This window comes from Oncorhynchus tshawytscha, linkage group LG14 (genome assembly GCF_018296145.1).
Source record: "Oncorhynchus tshawytscha isolate Ot180627B linkage group LG14, Otsh_v2.0, whole genome shotgun sequence".
NCBI classification, from domain to species: Eukaryota; Metazoa; Chordata; class Actinopteri; order Salmoniformes; family Salmonidae; genus Oncorhynchus; species Oncorhynchus tshawytscha.
The window spans coordinates 27,708,075-27,722,661 of NC_056442.1; the positions used below are offsets into that span (position 1 = coordinate 27,708,075).

The 14,587-nt window shown below is 43.1% G+C and overlaps 1 protein-coding gene across 2 annotated transcripts in view; it reads left to right on the forward strand.

Moving 5' to 3' along the window:
- Positions 1-14,587, forward strand: part of LOC112266917 (multiple epidermal growth factor-like domains protein 6) — a 101,280-nt gene that overhangs the window by 38,584 nt on the left and 48,109 nt on the right. For both annotated transcript variants that reach the window (XM_042297256.1, XM_042297257.1), the window contains exons 5-10: positions 3,431-3,553; positions 5,967-6,089; positions 9,557-9,682; positions 10,208-10,330; positions 11,420-11,542; positions 11,976-12,113. In XM_042297256.1, coding sequence (XP_042153190.1) covers positions 3,431-3,553; positions 5,967-6,089; positions 9,557-9,682; positions 10,208-10,330; positions 11,420-11,542; positions 11,976-12,113 — 756 coding nt within the window. The remainder of the gene's footprint in view (positions 1-3,430; positions 3,554-5,966; positions 6,090-9,556; positions 9,683-10,207; positions 10,331-11,419; positions 11,543-11,975; positions 12,114-14,587) is intronic.

Genomic DNA, 14,587 nt, shown 5'->3' on the forward strand with positions numbered 1-14,587 from the left:
ACAGGGAAGATGGTTAACATTGATGGGAAGATGGATGGATCCAAATACAGGACCATTCTGGAAGAAAACCTGATGGAGTCTGCAAAAGACCTGAGACTGGGACGGAGATTTGTCTTCCAACAAGACAATGATCCAAAACATAAAGCAAAATCTACAATGGAATGGTTAAAAAATAAACATATCCAGGTGTTAGAATGGCCAAGTCAAAGTCCAGACCTGAATCCAAACGAGAATCTGTGGAAAGAACTGAAAACTGCTGTTCACAAATGCTCTCCATCCAACCTCACTGAGCTCGAGCTGTTTTGCAAGGAGGAATGGGAAAAAAATTCAGTCTCTCGATGTGCAAAACTGATAGAGACATACCCCAAGCGACTTACAGCTGTAATCGCAGCAAAAGGTGGCGCTACAAAGTATTAACTTAAGGGGGCTGAATAATTTTGCACGCCCAATTTTTCAGTTTTTGATTTGTTAAAAAAGTTTGAAATATCCAATAAATGTCGTTCCACTTCATGATTGTGTCCCACTTGTTGTTGATTCTTCACAAAAAAATACAGTTTTATATCTTTATGTTTGAAGCCTGAAATGTGGCAAAAGGTCGCAAAGTTCAAGGGGGCCGAATACTTTCGCAAGGCACTGTATATATATATATATATATATATATATATATATATATACAGTGTTGTAACAATGTACAAATTATTAAAGTACCAAGTACACAAGGGAAAATAAATAAGCATAAATATGGGTTGTATTTATAATGGTGTTTGTTCTTCACTGGTTGCCCTTTTCTTGTGGCAACAGGTCACACATCTTGCTGCTGTGATGGCACACTGTGGTATTTTACCCAGTAGATATGGGAGTTTATCAAAATTGGATTTGTTTTCGAATTCTTTGTGGATCTGTGTAATCTGAGGGAAATATGTCTCTCTAATATGGTCATACATTGGGCAGGAGGTTAGGAAGTGCAGCTCAGTTTCCACCTCATTTTGTGGGCAGTGAGCACATAGCCTGTCTTCTCTTGAGAGCCATGTCAGCCTACAGCGGCCTTTCTCAATAGCAAGGCTATGCTCAGAGTCTGTACATAGTCAAAGCTTTCCTTAAGTTTGGGTCAGTCACAGTGGTCAGGTGTTCTGCCACTGTGTACTCTCTGTTTAAGGCCAAATAGCATTCTAGTTTGCTCTGTTTTTTTGTTAATTCTTTCCAATGTGTCAAGTAATTATCTTTTTGTTTTCTCATGACTTGGTTGGGTCTAATTGTGCTGTTGTCCTGGGGCTCTGTGGGGTGTGTTTGTGTTTGTGAACAGAGCCCCAGGACCAGCTTGCTTAGGGGACTCTTCTCCAGGTTCATCTCTCTGTAGGTGATGGCTTTGTTATGGAAGGTTTTGGAATCGCTTCCTTTTAGGTGGTTGTAGAATTTAACGGCTCTTTTCTGGATTTTGATAATTAGTGGGTATCGGCCTAATTCTGCTCTCTCTGCCTCTCTCTCTCTCTCTCTCTCTGCCTCTCTGCCTCTCTCTCTCTCTCTCTCTCTGCCTCTCTGCCTCTCTCTCTCTATCTCTCAAGTTTTGGGGAACTCTGCTTGTGAAATGTTTGGTAATTTAATGGGCAATGGCACCATTAGTTTATTTATAGCCACGGGCTCACAGTAAATCATTAGCAAACAGACAGGGACAGAATGTCAAATGTCTTCCTCCACCATAAGATATGACCCACCAGAGGAACACTTGTCATAGGAGGCTGTCAGGATGGAGGATTGGCCAGCGTGTGTGTGTGTGTGTGTGTGTGTGTGTGTGTTTGTGTGTGTGTGTGTTTGTGTTTGTGTGGGGGGCTGAGATTGCCTTGACAGGCATTAGAGAATTCTCACACCTCTGTCCACACATTCCTGTACTGACTGACAATAAGCTGTTGTCCCAATACATCTCAACTACAGGGACTTCGAACCACACAGCGTTTGATCAGCACACAGAGGACAAATGAACTCTAGTCAAGGACCTCTTGTCTGTCCCCACAGTGAGCCATGATGGAACTCAGAACCATCTAACAACAGATGTACTGACTCAGCTAGAAAGCTTGAATGCTACTCCATATGCAAGTAAAGAAACAAACTATGACATTGTGCGAACATTTAACATTACTCTGCACATGTGGGTTTGAAATGGAGCAAGCTCAAATATCTGAATGAGAAACTCTCACACATGTTGAGTGTGTTTGAATGACACAGCTTGATTGTATTAGCAGTATATTGTGTCGAATGATATCTCCTTTGAAGACATTCCACAAGATCACTGTAAAAAGGAGCTGATCGGAGTCATGATACCAGCACCACAGAACCTGTAGTATTAATGGAAGAGAACAAGGGGTCAACAACCAGGCAGCAACAAGCTGGAAACCATTTCAGAGGAGAGAAAAAAGAAAGAGAGAAAATGTGAAGAGAATGAAAACAGTTCTCATGCCCGACTGACTCTGTCAGCATCGTCATTTAATTGGGAGTACCTGTTTACATTCACATGCAAAGTAATGACTGCAATTTAAGGCCAAGCATCTGTCTGTGGAGTGATGAAAAGAGTGTGCTTTGGCTTTACCCTTTAGCTTGAACCTGTTTTACACTGACTCTGAACCTCAAAACAAGAGTTTGCCGGGCTCTTCCTCATCAATGTGTATTGCATATGTAAGCTATATTATGTAGCTAGCTTTCCCTGTTCCTTATGCCTTGCTTCCAGCTACATTGGCCCCAGCAGATGAACAACAGGACTGAAGTTAGGACATGGTTTAGTTTTTCTCTCTAGAAACAGAGTCATCAAAGCACTACTGGGTCTGTCTTAAAGCGGGGTCTGTCTTAAAGCTGGGTCTGTCTTAAAGCTGGGTCTGTCTTAAAGCTGGGTCTGTCTTAAAGCTGGGTTTGTTTTAAAGCTGGGTCTGTCTTAAGGCAGGGTTTGTCTTAAAGCTGGGTCTGTCTTAAAGCTGGGCTTGTTTTAAAGCTGGGTCTGTCTTAAGGCAGGGTCTGTCTTAAAGCTGGGTTTGTTTTAAAGCTGGGTTTGTTTTAAAGCTGGGTCTGTCTTAAGGCAGGGTCTGTCTTAACGCTGGGTCTGTCTTAAAGCTGATTCTGTCTTAAAGCTGGGTCTGTCTTAAGGCAGGGTCTGTCTTAAGGCAGGGTCTGTCTTAAAGCTGGGTCTGTCTTAAAGATGGCCCTTTGTTGGACCGCTGGGACATCTACAAAGTCAGGGAGAGAAAATGAACATACTGAAAGGTTGGAGAGACTTCCTTTATGGTTGAGAGAGAAAAACGTCTTACGAAACAGAGGGGAATGATTCAACCAAAGAAGGGAGAAGCTCCAAAGCGCCACAGTTTACAATGGATTTGGGTTCAGTTTTGCTTACATTGCAGTTTGTAGGCTATAAAAACTGAGGTTCTGGCTTTCCTTCCTTCCCCAGATGTCAACGAGTGCTCGACAGCTAACGGCGGCTGTGAGGGACATTGCTGCAACACCATTGGAAGCTTCTACTGCAAGTGCCCCGAGGGCAGTCGACTGGGCCCCGATGACAAGGCCTGTCAAGGTGAGAAAGAGGGCGAGCTGGGCCTCCTGGGTGGGTGTGGTGGTCAGGAGGGCAGAGAAGGACTTAAACCTTAAAACCTTAAACTTAAAATGCTCCTTGAGGATCGGGGCGTAGGTCATCCACAAATGTCCTCTTGCAGGCTCTGTGCTGTGCTGTTTTCTCCACTTCAGACAGAGACACAGGAAGAGTCAGAGACACAAAAGAGCTTAGCAGACCACACACACACACGGGGAACACAATCTGAACAGGGGTGGAGATCTGGTCAACCAGTGAAATCAAAACCCTGCCTATTTGTTCTGACAGAAACATGCTGAGTTAGCTGAGTTGTCTGAGTTAGCTGACAGTGCTATGGCCCTGTTGCTCTGAGGCGGTGCAGGTGTCAACAGGTGCCCTTAGCCTTTGACCCCTGACATGGGACGGTTCACTATCTAGTGAGAGTTTGATCACTGGACACCAGTGAAGAGATAAACTGAAGACGTCTCAGAAATGGTGTAGGAGTCTGTAGGAGCCATGTTCCAACAAACCCTTTTGATTCTGGAACAGACCATTCCAGGGTTAAATGTTTCTGTCTGCAACCCTCCACAAAGGATGGTCTTAATCCTAGGAGAGTGGAGTTTTGGAGTTGAGATGCGGGGGATGGGCGGTCACCTCCCCAAACAGCTGTCAGCCTCTCAGGCAGACCCAGCCTCTTCTGCTCAGGTCAAGACTGCCACACAATAACATTCAGACGACATTCAACCCCCAACCCAACTCCCAGAGTCTCAGCCTTACGCTTGAATGAAAGATGTCCTTTGTATCCTGCTGAAATCCTCTCACACGACGAACCTTAAATATGTTACCTTCCAAACTTCCACTGCAACTATTACCATTCAGGTATCCTCACTCAGCGAGGCAGCTGATTGGTCTAAATGGATTGGCATGTGACTTTTCAGTCCTTGAACCTCACAATCTATGCGCAGGTTATGAAAAGGCTCCTTACACGGCAGACAGCCCTCCTCTTTTACCCGCTCCTAGCCTCTTCTAGTGGAGGTTACCTAATTAAAGTAGCATTTAGTTCATTATGAGAACATTCCCACGAGCTGAGACTGCTGTGATGAATAGAGAATGCCTTTAACCCCAGATCTGGTATCAGATTACCTTAGGCCCAATCATAAAATAAACCATTAGAGGGAGTGAAAATACATCTGACTCTGGATCAGTGCTACTGTCATCACCAGTAGTTGCCTGCAGTGCTAATCCCACTAGGGATAGCAGGAACCAGAAAGTAGTTGAAACAGCTCGACTCGTTTGTGTTCTCCAAATGGGTCGTCAACGTTGACTGTCCTTGGAGGAGCACTCAGGTATGTTGTCTCCTCATCATGCCTCTGCTCCCTAGAACATGGAACAACATGGAACATATGTTTAGATGTACCAGAATGGTTCTGGAATGGTCCTAAACACTCAGTTCTGCTGCATAGCAGACAACCTGTGTTGAAAGACCGTCAGTGGTGAATCATCAATACTAGGGCTAGAGGAATCCCTGACCATATGACCTGACCAGGAAGAACTCTGCACTCTAATTCAGAGGGCTATAAGAAGGGTCCAAGAGGTTTTCCTAATCGGGTCATGTGGTCAGAACATACTCCTGGTCCTAGTCATTAGAGTTAACAGCAAAGCGCTGTACGCAAACTTCCACTGATGAAGAGAATGTGTGTCCAATTGGTGATTCAACATTAATGGTTGATTTAGTTGTATCAAAGTGGTGAGTTAGTCTATAAAGTGGTCATAAACATTGTGTTCCTGAAACAATCTCTCGTGAAGTCATCACTTCCATCATCAAGCCAACCTTCTTATTGTGTCAGCGTCCAACTATGAGATTGTTGTCAAACAAAAAAGAACTACAGTGCCGGAACATTTTTACTGCATTCCTAAGTGTGACACGGTCATGGGTCATGACAAGCATCGCTATAACTTGGGCCTTTAACACTCTCCTCTGGAACACCCATGAAAACACTACATCCCAAATAGCATCCTACTCCCTATTTAGTGCACTACTTTTGACCAGGCCCCATAGAGCTCTGGTCAAAAGTAGTGCACTATATAGGGAATAGGTCGCCATTTGGGACAAATCCACTGTAACACACATATTAGTCTCCTGATGAATGTGGCCATTTTTTGGTTCATGTCTGTTAGAGTGCTCAAGTCACAAATGTTGTCTAAAGGTTTGTGTATTATTCCATCATAATAAAGCATTCCTTCAAACTTCCTTCATCAATGCTCATAGAGGGAATTCACTGGCACAACCTCCTATTAAAATGAACTTGTTCTGCAGCACACTTGCTTTGAGAGTGTCTGAGAATATTGGCTCAAAGTCTGAACATTTTCACATACTTTTTGAGCCCAGGTTTGATTGTCAGTCCATCTGTCTCCGTAGACGCGAATGAGTGCGTGGAGCTGAATGGCGGCTGCCAGCAGACCTGTGTGAACACGGCAGGCTCCTACCACTGTGAGTGCAGTCAGGGCTTCCGCATGCACACTGATGGAAGGACCTGCATTGGTGAGTAATGACCATGTGAGACCAGATTCGATCCCGGTCGTCAGCACAACTCAAGATTAAAGTTATCCCTCTGAGTTAAAGTTATCCCTCTGAGTTAAAGTTATCCCTCTGAGTTAAAGTTATCCCTCTGAGTTAAAGTTATCCCTCTGAGTTAAAGTTATCCCTCCGAGTTACAGTTATACCTCCGAGTTACAGTTATCCCTCCTCCCTCTGAGTTAAAGTTACAGTTATATCCCCTCCCTCTGAGTTACAGTTATCCCTCTGAGTTAAAGTTATCCCTCTGAGTTAAAGTTATCCCTCCCTCTGAGTTACAGTTAGCCCTCTGAGTTAAAGTTATCCCTCTGAGTTAAAGTTATCCCTCTGAGTTAAAGTTATCCCTCTGAGTTACAGTTATCCCTCTGAGTTAAAGTTATCCCTCTGAGTTAAAGTTATCCCTCCGGGTTACAGTTATACCTCCGAGTTACAGTTATCCCTCTGAGTTAAAGTTATCCCTCTGAGTTAAAGTTAGCCCTCTGAGTTACAGTTAGCCCTCTGAGTTAAAGTTATCCCTCTGAGTTAAAGTTATCCCTCTGAGTTAAAGTTATCCCTCTGAGTTAAAGTTATCCCTCTGAGTTAAAGTTATCCCTCTGAGTTAAAGTTATCCCTCTGAGTTAAAGTTATCCCTCTGAGTTACAGTTATCTCTCTGAGTTACAGTTATCCCTCTGAGTTACAGTTATCCCTCTGAGTTACAGTTATCCCTCTGAGTTAAAGTTATCCCTCTGAGTTAAAGTTATCCCTCTGAGTTAAAGTTATCCCTCTGAGTTAAAGTTATCCCTCTGAGTTACAGTTATCCCTCTGAGTTACAGTTATCCCTCGGAGTTACAGTTATCCCTCTGAGTTACAGTTATCCCTCTGAGTTACAGTTATCCCTCTGAGTTAAAGTTATCCCTCTGAGTTAGTTATCCCTCTGAGTTAAAGTTATCCCTCTGAGTTAAAGTTATCCCTCTGAGTTACAGTTATCCCTCTGAGTTACAGTTATCCCTCTGAGTTAAAGTTATCCCTCTGAGTTAAAGTTATCCCTCTGAGTTAAAGTTATCCCTCTGAGTTAAAGTTATCCCTCTGAGTTAAAGTTATCCCTCTGAGTTACAGTTATCCCTCTGAGTTAAAGTTATCCCTCTGAGTTAAAGTTATCCCTCTGAGTTAAAGTTATCCCTCTGAGTTACAGTTATCCCTCTGAGTTAAAGTTATCCCTCTGAGTTAAAGTTATCCCTCTGAGTTAAAGTTATCCCTCTGAGTTACAGTTATCCCTCTGAGTTACAGTTATCCCTCGGTGTTACAGTTATCCCTCGGAGTTACAGTTATCCCTCTGAGTTAAAGTTATCCCTCTGAGTTAAAGTTATCCCTCTGAGTTAGTTATCCCTCTGAGTTAAAGTTATCCCTCTGAGTTAAAGTTGTTAAAGTTAGTTAAAGTTATCCCTCTGAGTTACAGTTAGTTATCCCTCTGAGTTAAAGTTATCCCTCTGAGTTAAAGTTATCCCTCTGAGTTACAGTTATCCCTCTGAGTTACAGTTAAAGTTATCCCTCTGAGTTAAAGTTATCCCTCTGAGTTATCCCTCTGAGTTAGTTATCCCTCTGAGTTACAGTTATCCCTCTGAGTTACAGTTATCCCTCTGAGTTAAAGTTATCCCTCTGAGTTAAAGTTATCCCTCCTCGAGAGTTACAGTTATCCCTCTGAGTTAAAGTTATCCCTCTGAGTTACAGTTATCCCTCTGAGTTAAAGTTATCCCTCTGAGTTAAAGTTATCCCTCTGAGTTAAAGTTATCCCTCTGAGTTAAAGTTATCCCTCTGAGTTAAAGTTATCCCTCTGAGTTACAGTTAGCCCTCTGAGTTGAAGTTATCCCTCTGAGTTAAAGTTAGCCCTCTGAGTTGAAGTTAGCCCTCTGAGCTAAAGGCATTGGTTTAGGCATTGAAAGCCAATGCTCCAATATTCAGGTCTCAGTCAAGGTTACTCATTACACAAGCACAGTTAACCAAACAAGCTCCTCCACACATTTTCCAACATCTGTTCCGTAGCTTACTACCTAATTCATTTTTAGTAGGTTTTGCTTCTTGCCATTTCGAATGACGCTACTTTTTGGTTTGCGCCTGCGTAGCTAACGAAGCTAACATCTGGTGCTGCCTTTGAAACTCCAGGAGACTGGACCGCGATTTACACTTCCACCAACGGAGAAAGTGTCTCTGTTTTGTGTCTCCAGCACCCAGTTCCAACGTGAGAGAACACAGCTACTCAACCACACGACTACCAGTTGGTCTGAAGTGATGGGAAACTACATCAAGTGCTCGAGGCTCCATTAGGAGGACAAGAGAAGGATTTAGATTCCCAACGTTGGAAATTAAGAGTGTTTATGTAGGTCCAACCTATTGGCACAGGAGCTGGACAACAAAAATAACTTCGAAAAAAGGTCATGCCCAACTCACTATTTGCTGCTCCCTATAATCAATAAAACCTGATCAAATATTACTTGTGTGGGAGCATTAGTGTTAGTGAAGACAAAGTTCACTGTTGTCTCCAGCCCTGTGGGTGTAGACTCAGGATTGGTGGGTGGTGGTTGAGGGATGAGGGGGATGAGAGGGGAGGTGTCTCTGCTTGGCTTCCTAATTGCGTCTGCTGAAGTCATCAAAGTTAAAGCTAACCTTTCCCCCTCCAGTTTTACAAGCCGTCTGTGTAATCTGGTCTGTCTTTAAGGCACCCTGAAGGCCCAGCACTGACTTCGTTACTCAGCACAGGAGTAAATCATAAGAGGGATACTCACGGATGGAAAGAGCATTAGAACCCAACCAGGGGCACCCTCTGGAGAAAGCTGGAACCTGGAACCATCATTTTCCAATTTCCAGTCTTTAGAGCTTTCTGTAATCACAAGTTCCCATTATGGTGTTGTGAAAAGATGGAGCTGGTCCAACAGTGTTGTAGCCCACAATATGGTTCTTCCTTCTTTGGATTCACACTTTAGTGACAGGTCTCTAGGAAGGGTTACTCGTTTACTCACCAAATGGTGATCAAAGACAACATTAGCGAAAGTACAGATGTAGGATCTTAATTTGAGTTAGTTTGCTACAGCATGAAAATAATCCTGCAGCAACAGAAAATGTGATTATAATTAATGGTAATTTTTGTAGGGGTTAATACATTTTTTGTTAGGGCAAATCAAGTCTGAAATTTCAAAGTGGAAATTGTAAACTTTAGAAGCCTTTTTAAATCTCAAATACAATACAAGTTTGCTTTTCCTGCTGTGCATAAAATTCAGCGACAAAAGAGTGATTACATTAAGATCCTACACTTCTCACTACCTCAGCATGCTGTCGAATACCTCTCTCCTGACAGTTGCCACATCATTTCATTTGCACACAGAAATATTTTTCTCTAGTCTGTCATATATGAAGTTGTTCATTTCATGCGTCTGTCTTTCTGTCTGTCCCAACTATGAAGCTGTGAACTCCTGCTCGGTGAAGAATGGCGGCTGTGAACAGAAGTGTGTGGACGTGGGCAACGACCACTACAAGTGCGAGTGTCGTATGAACTACCAGCTGAAGAGGGATGGGAAGCACTGCGAGTGTGAGTCTTGACTACACTGGATATGGTGCTCTGACTTCCCTACAGTTACAACAATAGTGTCTTTATGTTAGAATGGAGAGCAAAGAGTTACATATAAAGAACAGGAGGAAGGTTTCCGTTTTGACATGACCAGGACATGACTAAGTAAAACTTTCTCAGCAAATTGACACTGACACAAGGTCATAAAGTCACATGCTGTGCTGACTGTTGCCTGGTCTGTCTGCCCTCTGTGGTTGTCTGCCCCGTCTGTCTGTCTGTCTGTCTGTCTGTCTGTCTGTCTGTCTGTCTGTCTGTCTGTCTGTCTGTCTGTCTGTCTGTCTGTCTGTATGTCTGTATGTCTGTATGTCTGTTTCTCTGTCTGTCTGTCTCTCTGTCTCTCTCTGTCTGTCTATATGTCTGTCTCTCTCTGTCTGTCTATATGTCTGTCTGTCTGTCTGTCTGTCTGTCTGTCTGTCTGTCTGTCTGTCTGTCTGTCTGTCTGTCTGTCTGTCTGTCTGTCTGTCTGTCTGTCTGTCTGTCTGTCAGTGAGGGACCCCTGTGTGGACAGGAATGGAGGCTGTGCTCAGCTATGTCATTCTGTGGACGGTGAAGCAGAGTGCAGCTGCAGACCAGGGTACACACTGGCCAGAGACAGCCAGGGCTGTGAGGGTAAGAGCACACACATGTACAGTATGTCTGGAAATGCGCTGATATGCACACACACACACACAAACTATGGTTCTCATATTTCAATATGCTGTTACATGCAGACAACCTTCCCAGAAATGTCCAAGAGTGAAAGAGACTTTTACGAACTTGTCTATAAATCTCCACCACCACGAACCCTCTTAAGAAAGCAAGCCTAGTCCATTAAAGCCCTCATTGAGAACTGGCCACTGAAAAATCATAGCCATCACCTCTATCCAACTCATGAACTTTGTGAACATTGAGTTTTAATGGTGGTTTAACTGACACTCCGTTAATGTAAACGTTTGCTATTCTTCAAATCAGTGCTCATGGACAACATTCATCATAGAGCTGCCATTGTCCCGGGGCCATTAGAGCTGAGGCTTTATGACCCAGCCCTCCGGGGTCGAATATATGACTGGAGCTGTGTGTGGGGCCTAAAGCTGATTAATGCTATGGCTGGAAGTTACTACTATAACATGGGGTGGCTAGAAGGCTATAGGGTTCAGGCAACTTCATTAAACACAACACTCTGTGTGTGTGTGTGTGTGTGTGTGTGCATGCCTTTGCGTGTGTGTGTGTGTGCATGCCTTTGCGTGTGTGTGTGTGTGTGTGTGTGTGTGTGTGCATGCCTTTGTGTGTGTGTGTGCATGCCTTTGCATGTGTGTGTGTGTGTGTGTGTGTGTGTGTGTGTGTGTGTGTGTGTGTGTGTGTGTGTGTGTGTGTGTGTGTGTGTGTGTGTGTGTGTGTGAGTGCGTGCATGCCTTTGTGTGTGTGTGTGTTTGCAATATGCTTCATAATCACCCAGAGCAGCCCACCACCAGGCTTGTGCTTTAGCATTACTATGATGAAAGGTCAAGAGCAGATCACTGACCCACAAGTCAATTTCTTAACCAGAAGCATTTTCCCCGCCTCGAAAACAGAGGAAGTGGTCATGTTGTACCTAGCTTGTATTCGTAGCCTCAATCATAGCCTCATATCAATAAAAATGGGATCCTTGTAATATAATCTCTGCTTGTGCTTTGTGACTGTGCTCTATTGACTTACAGTATCTCATGCTATCCTTTGTAGACATAGATGAGTGCAGCTCGGGCCAGGCCATGTGTGCCCATCGCTGTGTCAACACCCTGGGCTCTTTCAGCTGTGTGTGTAACCCTGGCTTTGAGCTGGGCGCTGACGGAAAACAGTGCTACCGTGAGTATACATGATCATTTACATTAGAGTCATTTAGCAGATGCTCTTCTTACCCAAAGTGACTTACATTCAGTAAATTCAACTGAAGCAGGTAAAATCACAGTTGTGTAATATGATGGTTAGGGCCAAAAAGAAGCCTGGGTCCCTCGTCGTAGGCTTATAACTAAAGACAGGACTTTGTCCTGGTCAGGTGACATGATCAGGAAAATCTCCCTGACCCTAATTGCAGTATGTTCATGTGACGCTAACGTGTGGAAGATGGCTAACGTGTGGAAGATGGCTAACGTGTGGAAGATGGCTAACGTGTGGAAGATGGCTAACGTGTGGAAGATGGCTAACGTGTGAAAGATGGCTAATGTTTTGGTGTACTGCAAACGGATACTGTTGTTGGGTGCCAGCCTTCACTTGACTGGTTGTATCCTCCTATTTGCAGGCATTGAGATGGAGATCGTGGACAGCTGTGAGAAGAACAACGGAGGATGCTCCCACCACTGTGAACACACCACCAACGGACCCCTCTGCTCCTGTAACCAAGGATACCAACTGGCTGAGGACAGGAAGACCTGTGTGGGTGGGTACTCTCTGTTGGGTCATCATTGTCAGAGTTTTTCCTGGTCAGGTCAAAAGGTAAGGAAAAACTCCTGGTTTAGTCATTCTCGTTTAGTCAATTTCGTTCTTTAGTCTATGGCGAGTAAAGAAGGAACAGATCAAATATGGGTCTTGTTAATTAAGCACCAAATACATACAGTACCAGTCAAAAGTTTGGACACACCCACTCACTCAAAGGTTTTTCTTTATTTTCACTATTTTCCACATTGTAGAACAATAATGAAGACATCAAAACTATAAAATAACACATATGGAATCATGTAGTAACCAAAAAAGTGTTTAACAAATTCTTCAAAGTAACCACCTTCTGCCTTGATGACACCTTTGCACACTCTTGGCATTCTCTCAATCAACAGGTGTGCCCTGTTAAAAGTTCATTTGTGGAATGTATTTCCTTCTTATGCATTTGAGTTGTGATGTGTTGTGACAAGGTAGGGTTGGTATACAGAAGACGGCTCTATTTGGTAAGACCAAGTCCATATTATGGCAAGAACAGCTCAAATAAGCAGAGAGAAACGACAGTCCATCATCCTCTACGGCAGGTATTCCCAAACTGGGGGACGCACAATGCCGTCAGGGGTACGCCAAATAAAAATGTGATTCACATTAAAAATATGTATTATTATACAATTATTCATGTTTTTTTTTCTTCACATTTTCAAACAGTACATTTATATTTTCCAACGGGGCTATACATTTGGGTGAGTTTTTTTTCTCTCGCCTGAGTAGCCTCCTTTCGCTGCCAAAAATAAAATTCAACCGTCTAGTGTTCAGCGAAATAACAACACAATGTTAAATACAGGTAGTCTGTATTTGACAAATAAGCCACGGGAGTTTTTTGAGCGAGAATAAAGACAACTTTCAAGTAGTAAGACATGTATAAAAGCAACAGATACCATTAATAAGAAGGGGCTAGAAGCACCTTATATGGTAAGCTACCGAGTAGCTAGAACAGGCAAGCACCATACTATTGTGGAGGACTTAATTCTTCCTGCTGCCGTGGGTATGGCTGGGACGGACAATGCCGGGGGAAAAGGCCCACAAAACTATACAGACAATGTCTTCATCATACAACACTGTTTCACGACACATCAGTGACATGGCAGAAGATGTTTTGAAACAATTACTGCTTTGCATACAAGCCAGTGAATTATATGCGTTACAGCTGGATGAGTCAACAGACGTGGCGGGCCTGGCAACGCTCCTGGTATATGTCCGTTACATTTATGGAGGGTCAATTAAGGAAGACATCCTCTTCTGCAAACCACTGGAAACCAGGACAACATGAGAGAATATTTTTTAGAGGTCGACCGATTATGATTTTTCAATGCCGATACCGATACCGACTATTGGAGGACCAAAAAAAGCTGATACTGATTAATTAATTAATTTGTAATAATGACAATTATAACAATACTGATTGAACACTTTTATTTCAACTTAATATAATACATCAATAAAATCAATTTAGCCTCAAATAAATAATGAAACATGTTCAATTTGGTTTAAATAATGCAAAAACAAAGTGTTGGAGAAGAAAGTAAAAGTGCAATATGTGCCATGTAAAAAAGCTAACGTTTAAGTTCCTTGCTCAGAACATGAGAACATATGAAAGCTGGTGGTTCCTTCAATATTCCCAGGTAAGAAGTTTTAGGTTGTAGTTATTATAGGAATTATAGGACTATTTCCCTCTATACCATTTGTTTTCATATACCTTTGACTATTGGATGTTCTTATAGGCACTTTAATATTGCCAGTGCACCAGTATAGCTTCCGTCCCTCTCCTCGCCCCTACCTGGGCTCGAACCAGGAACACATCAACAACAGCCACCCTCGAAGCATTGTTATCTATCGCTCCACAAAAGCCGCGGCTCTTGCTGAGCAAGGGGAACAACTACTTCAAGGTCTCCGAGCGAGTGACGTCACCGATTGAAACGCTATCAGCGTGCACCCCGCTAACTAGCTAGCCATTTCACATCGGTTACACCAGCATAATCTTGGGAGTTGATAGGCTTGAAGTCATAAACAGCTCAATGCTTGAAGCACAGCGAAGAGCTGCTGGCAAACGCACGAAAGTGCTGTTTGAATGAATGCTTACGAGCCTGCTGCGGCCTACCACCGCTCAGTCAGACTGCTCTATCAAATATCAAATTATAGACTTAATTATAATATAATAACACACAGAAATAAGAGCCTTAGGTCATTAATATGGTCAAATCCGGAAACGATCATTTTGAAAATAAAATGTTTATTCTTTCAGTGAAATATGGAACCGTTCTGTATTTCATCTAACGGGTGGCATCCATAAGTCTAAATATTCCTGTTACATTGCATAACCTTCAATGTTATGTCATAATTACGTAAAATTCTGGCAAATTAGTTTGCAACGAGCCAGGCGGCCCAAACTGTTGCATATACCCTGACTCTGCGTGCAAT